Here is a 6653-nt window from a genome sequence, read left to right on the forward strand (position 1 = left end):
TTATTTTCCTTTCAAGGATAACATTGTAAGCGGTGGAGTCCTTGAGGACCAGAACTCGGATAGGATTGTCTTCCTTTGGTTTTCTGTCCTTATGGTGAGGCGGAGGACGATGGAACCGTCTGGCTTGAGGAAGTTCTCTCCGAGTCCGGTGACTCCATTATGGTGTGTCTGGAGGTTGTCGTTGCGGAGTTCGAGCTTGTCAAAGGATCCTCTGAAAAGGATGTTGAAGTCTGCTCCCGTGTCCACCAGTATTCTTCTAACTAGCACGGTTCCAATCTTTGCCGAGATGACGAACGGGGCGTCTTCCGCCGAGGTGCCGTGTTGGCAGTCCTTAGGAAAGAATGTTATTGCGTTACCAATGGTGACGGTTGGGGTTTGGTTTCTGACTGCCAAGATCTTGAGATCCTTCTTGAGTGTTGATTTCGATTTTCCCGGGGTGTCTTTGCCTGTGATGACGTTTACGATTATGGTCGGGTCTGTCTCTGGGCTTTCCCTGGGGGCTTGTCTCTGCGTCCTCAGGTTGCGTCCTTTTCTCTCTGGTGATCTGTCTCTTTTTGCGCATTTTGGTTCCCTGATGATTTTGGCGAACTCGGGGAGCTTGCCATCTCGTATAGCTTGTTCGAGAGCATCTTTTAAGTCAAAACAGTCTTGTGTCCTATGTCCGTATCCTCGGTGGTAGTCACAGTATAGAGTTTTGCTGCCGCTCGTTCTTTTCTTGAGTTGTCGGGCTTTTGGGAGGATAACTCGGTCTGCTATTTGGTGGTATATCTCAGTGATCGGGGTTGTCAGGGGTGTGTAGTTAGAGAATTTTTCAACTCTGGGGGGTCGGTTTATGTTTGTCGTTTTGGGATGTTCCTTCTGGTTTTCTCTTGGTGGGGGGTTATGTCGAGGTGCTGTGTTGCCGTGCTACCATTTATTGGCGGCTACGACTTGGCTTACTTCTTCGTCGTTTATGTACTCCTTTGCGACGCCCTGGATCTCGTGCATGGACCACAACAGTCTGGTGGTGAGGTGTTTCCGAATGTCTTCATTCATGAGTCCGTTAGTTAGACAAAGGCTTGCGACTGAGTCCGTGAGTCTATCGACCGTCAAGCATTCGTCGTTGAAGCGGTCAAGGTATTTTGTCATGGACTCGTCCTTTCTCTGGGTAACTCCCAACAAGCTGACGGGGTGCTTGGCTTTTGTGATTCTGGTGGTGAATTGGGCCATGAATTTTTGCGAGATATCGTAGAATCCAGTTATGGATCCGTTGGGAAGGGCATTAAACCATTTAATCGCGGGCCCGGCTAGGGTTACAAGGAAGGCCCTGCATCGAACCGCATCGGCGGCCCCTTCTAGGTTCATCCTGGCCTCGAAGGCCGTTAGGTATTCCTGGGGATCTTTGGTTCCGTCATACTTCATATCCGTGGGCTTGTCGAAACCCTTAGGGAGTTTTGCTCTCAGAATTCTTTCGGTAAAGGAAGTAGCTCCCATTATCACATGGTCGTTTCTTGTGCGTTTGGTTTCTCGGTGTCGTCGATCGTCGTCCGTGTCATGTCGATGACTCGGGTCGCGGGAGTACCTCTTGCTGTGTCGCCGCTCGGGCGACCTGCCGTGTCTGGTTTCATGACGAGATCTTGATCTGGAAGTCGCGTGACTTCCGTTTTTGATGTGGTGCTTTTCCTTAGTTGCAACTCGTCCCTCGAGTTCTTGTACTCAGAGGCAGAGATCTTGGATTATCTAGGCTGCCTTTCCTCCCAGGTTTTCGGGGGCCCGTGTTTCGGGACCGTTTTTCTTGTTTTGCGGTGGGGTGGTCTGGTGAATAGCGCTTGCTATCCTTCCATGGGGTGTAGCCTCTCGGTGTTCGGGAGTTGGGTTCCTTGTTCGGGAGTTATCGTGGTGGCTCGGGGACTGCTCCTCGAAGACGTCCGCCATTCTGTCGCGATGTTGCAAATCCCCACAGACAGCGCCAATGTACAATATGTGTCCGGTACGGGTTGGGAGATGGATCGGGAACTCGCGGGTCGGGGTGGATGCCGGATCCTTCGACTGGAGCAATGGGGGGGTGGTACCTGCAAAGACACTTCGACGCTCAAGTCAGAATAGATCTCAAAGGTATAAGGTGTGTAGAGTGAATGACGTACCTGAGGGAGCTTGGGGCTCCCCTTTATATAGGTGATGGTAATTATCTTATCTTATCTTATTTGGTTAAGATAAGAGAGGTATTTGAATTTGATTATCGGTTAGGAGCTCTAGTGGCTCGGTTCCGGGCCTTCTAGAATGATGAAGCGGGTCAAACCCGGGTACCCAAATTCAAAGACTATTCCGGATGCGGGATCCGTGAGCCGGATCCGTAAAAGTGTTCTTACTAGTTTTGTTCAGCAAAAAAGTTGAAAAAAAAATGCCAATGCGTGTACACTTTTTTTATCTTTAAATAAGGATTTGACACGGAATCAATGATTATCATTTTTATAAATCATTCGACCTCTTCTTTTGGTTGAAATTTTGTAAGGGTTCTTTTGGTTGGGATTTTAGGAAAAGTACATTTTCATTTAGGAATATTTGAGAGGGTGTATAAAGAGTTCACTTGAACTTGCTGTGGCAAAAAAAAAAACACACTAAAAAATGTTATTCCCACAAAAAGTGACATGATGTTGTAGCTGCTTTTGCTCTAGCAACAATAGTTATTACTGCTAACTTTCAAATTGAGGGAGCTAATCTTGGATCTAGTGTCGCTGATAATGATTGAGATGTTGCTAATTATGGAGCTAACCCAAATACACCCTTTGATGTTGCTACTACAACAAAAATTGATTTTGCTAATTATTTGGAATTTTTCAGTTTTTACTTTCTTTTGTCTAATCAAGAAAACTATTCGAAATGCATATAGGTTTTAGAGGTGAACATGGTCTAGTTGTATATATAGAAACCCTAATTATGATACAAGTAGCAGAAGAACAACCAATAGAATCTGTTAACTCAGAGCAGAAAAATTAAGATAGATTAGATCACATATATACACCACTGTGATAACACAAACCAAGCATACAAAATTTCACTTATCAACTAACTTGCTAACTAATTTTTGTGCTAATTGATGCTTGATTTTCTTGAGCTTCAGTCTTGCTGTCAACTAATGCACATTCCTTAACACCCTTCTTGAGGTCAAGTTAGTCTTTGAGACAACTCTGAGCTTGATTTTTAAACGTTCAAAGGAAGAGGCTGACAGCAATTTAGTAAGAATATGTCAGCAATCTGTTCAACTCCTGGGATGTGCACAACCTGCAAGGAGTTGCTGTTGATCTTCTCTCTCACACACAGAATGTTCAACTGAAAATGTTTGGTTTTATCATGTAAAACTGGATTTGCAGTGAGCATAACTATGCTCAAGTTGTCAAAAAATATCGTAGGAGCTGTTGGCAATTTAATCCTCAACTCTTGTAGCAGATTCTACATCCAAACTAACTCTGCTTCACAGGCAGCTAAACATAAAAAATTCAGCTTTTGTTGAGGACCTTGAGATGGTAACTTTTTTTCTACGTGACCATGAAATCAAGTTGGTTCCTAACAAAATACAATAGCCCGAGACAGACCTCCTATCCTCTAAATCTGCAGCCCAATCCGAATCGGTAAAATCATACAACCTGTAATCATTGCACTTGTGCATGATGAGACCATGATCTTGAGTTTCTTGTAAATACCTTAAAATTCTCTTTACAGTTTTTCAATGAGCTAACAATGGATTATTCGTAAACTGACTTACTTTTCTTATAGCAAAACATAAATCAGGCCTAGTTATGGTCACATACTGCAATGTCCCAACTATTGATCTGAACAATTTCGGATCCTCAAACGAACTGAACCGGTTGACAGTAATTGCAATGATGAGGCATGGAGCTTGTTCCACTCATCCCAGGTTTGGACAACAAATCTCTAATGTACTTTGTCTGGCACAAGTGAAGCTGTCCAGTGTCAAGCCTCAATACTTCAATACCTAGAAAATAAGATAAAGGACCTAGATCTTTCAAAATAAAAATGCTATTCAACTTCTTTATCATAGAATCAATCTCAATAGGGTCATTTCCAGTAATAATAATATCGTCTACATAACATAAGATGTACAAAACAAAAGTAGTACCATGCTTAACGAACAAAGAAGTATCAAATTCTGTACTAGTGAAACCAAAGGAATTTAAAGTGTTACATAACTTCAGAAACCACTCTCTAGGAGCTTTGTTTTAATCTATAGAGAGATTTTTTCAATTTACAAACATGAGTATCAGAATTGCGAGCAAAATCAATCGGCTGATTCATATATATAGTTTCATGCAAATCACCATTTAAGAAAGCATTATTAAAATTGAAATGCCTTATCACCCCATCACTAGACAAAGCAATGATTAGGATAATTCGAACTGTAGTAGGTCTAATTACAGGGCTAAAAACTTGCTCAAAATCAAAGTCTTGAGATTAGTGAAAATCTTGAGCAACCAATCTCGCTTTGTGTTTTTGGATTTTTCCATCAGGAAGCCTTTTTATGGTCAAAATCCACTTGCAACCAATGATTTTTGCATTCTCAGGTTTAGGAATAAGGGTCTAGGTATGGTTCCTCAGGTTTAGCCTTCTTCCAATATGAAATGCTCAAGGCTACAGTGACAGTTTTGGAAATAGAATCTAATTCGAGAGCACTATCTAGAGATGTAGAAAAGGCTTTTGGTTTATTAGCTCTTGTCTTGGATCTAGTTAACATGTGATGCTTATTAGATAGTTTTGTGAGGGAGGGAAAGTAGGTAAAGACAATTGTGAATTATATAGAGAACTAGACTGATGTGTGTCAATAGATGGTATGTAGATTTGTATATCAAAGATAGGTATAGTAGACTGATGTGAATGAAGGTCACTAGTAGGAGTAGAATGAGTAGAAGAGATGTCATGAACCAAATTTAGTGTAGATAGAGGACTAATAGTAGAGGTGGTAGCTTTATGTGTTATACTATTTGCAGATAATAAATGATGCATAGAATTAGATGCAGTGCCTATGCTAGGAATTAAAGATTCAGAATCATTAGAATTAGTGGTGACGGTCTGAAGAAAAAGCTCCTTATAAGGAAAAGATTTCTCATCAAATTGTACATGTCTAGTTATAAAAATTTTACCATTTAGTGAGAGACACTTATAACCTTTGTTATGTGAAGCATAACCTAAAAAGACACACTTGTGAGACCTAAAATCTAATTTGGTTTTGTTATAGGGCCTAAGCAAGGGATAACAACAACTACCAAAAATTTTTAATGAATGATAATCAGGAAGAGTTCCAATAAATTTTCAAAAGGTGAACGATTACCTAAAGAAAGAGAAGGTATTCTATTAACTAGATGAGTTTCTGTCAAAACAGCCTCATCCCAAAACATAAGTGGCATGGAGTCTGTGTATAACATGGCAATACTCATTTCAATGAGATGCCTATGTTTTCTCTCAGCCACACTATTCTGCTCCAGTGTGTAAGGGCAAGTAAACCTCTGCATAATTCTCTCTTTTGCAAGAAAATTAGTAAATCTGTGTGAGGTATACTCACCTCTATTATCCAATTGGAATTCCTTAACTTTGTGATTAGTAAGAGTCTCCATGTATGTTTTGAATTGTTGAAAGGCATAAAACACCTGAAATTTGCTATTGAGAAAACACAAGTATGTAAAATGAGTATAGGCATCGATAAAGGTAACATAGTATTTAAAGCCAAGATGAGAAGTGAAAGGAGTAGGGCCCCATACATCAGAAAAAACCAATTGCAGAGGGGCATGATATGAAGTAAGAGATAACGAAAAGGACAATTTGTGCATTTTTGCATGCATACAATTCTCACACAAATTAGATTTTGAATTGTTATTATTGTTATAAAGTTGAATATTACATTTGAACAGTATAGTAGTTACAGTTTTCTTAGCAGTATGTCCAAGTCATTTATGCCACAAATCTAAAGAAGCTAAAGAAATTGTAAAGGCACAAGGAGTAAATGAATAAGGTGAAGTTCTAGGAACTGCTACGTGGTAAAATTTGTAAATTCTTCCTTGTCTATACCCCTGTAACAAAATCTGATCAGTCATTTCACATTTAACAAAACATATGTGTGCATAAAATTGGAAATAAACTCAATTATCCTTAGAAAATTTGGACACACTTATCAAATTCTTAGTGATTTCTAGTGAATGAATTAGATTTTGTAATGAGAAAAATTATTTGGAATCATATGCATATAAGAAAGATTGTCCAATTCTAGAACTATGAAAGAACAGATATGAACTTGAATAATACTTTTCTATCTCTCAGTAAAATAGACTAGAGCACATGTTGCTTTGAGATTATGTTGAAGAGGATACAAAAGAGGCATATTAAGATGGTTGTCATGATAAAAAATTCTAGAAAGGAGGAGGAATATCTTAGTTGAATCTGTTAAAGCAATGCCAAGCTTTGTGGCAAAAATGACCACATTGGCATTGAGGCCATATGTTATGAAAGAATGATCTTCCTCCATGTTAGGATCTGCCCCCACGCCCTCTTCTTTCTCCGAAGCTTCTTGCAGGGTTTGGAATTGAAGGGTATGAGCTTTGTGTGAGATGAGCCTATGGCAACAAGTTGGTGTTCTTGAATTTGTCAAGCATATCATCATAGGACAT

At 40.0% G+C, this 6653-nt stretch overlaps 1 protein-coding gene across 1 annotated transcript; it reads right to left on the reverse strand.

Moving 5' to 3' along the window:
* LOC148562472 (uncharacterized) lies at positions 1–1473 on the reverse strand. Its single transcript, XM_088490897.1, has 2 exons — positions 911–1473; positions 1–655 (listed from the first exon to the last, which is right to left on the reverse strand). Exons 1-2 carry the CDS (start codon positions 1471–1473, stop codon positions 1–3), a joined length of 1218 nt encoding a protein of 405 aa, XP_088347023.1.
* Between the last annotated feature and the right edge of the window lie 5180 nt (positions 1474–6653).

The sequence above is a fragment of the Arachis ipaensis genome, chromosome B6, assembly GCF_059453495.1.
Source record: "Arachis ipaensis isolate K30076 ecotype BB chromosome B6, ASM5945349v1, whole genome shotgun sequence".
Lineage (NCBI taxonomy): Eukaryota > Viridiplantae > Streptophyta > Magnoliopsida > Fabales > Fabaceae > Arachis > Arachis ipaensis.

Excerpts from the sequence above, each read along its gene's own strand:
- LOC148562472 (XM_088490897.1), bottom strand. The coding sequence starts at position 1,473 with ATGGGAGCTACTTCCTTTACCGAAAGAATTCTGAGAGCAAAACTCCCT. Across the intron at positions 656-910 it reads GTCGTAGCCGCCAATAAATG|GACACAAGACTGTTTTGACT; the intron begins GTAGCACGGCAA and ends ATACGGACATAG.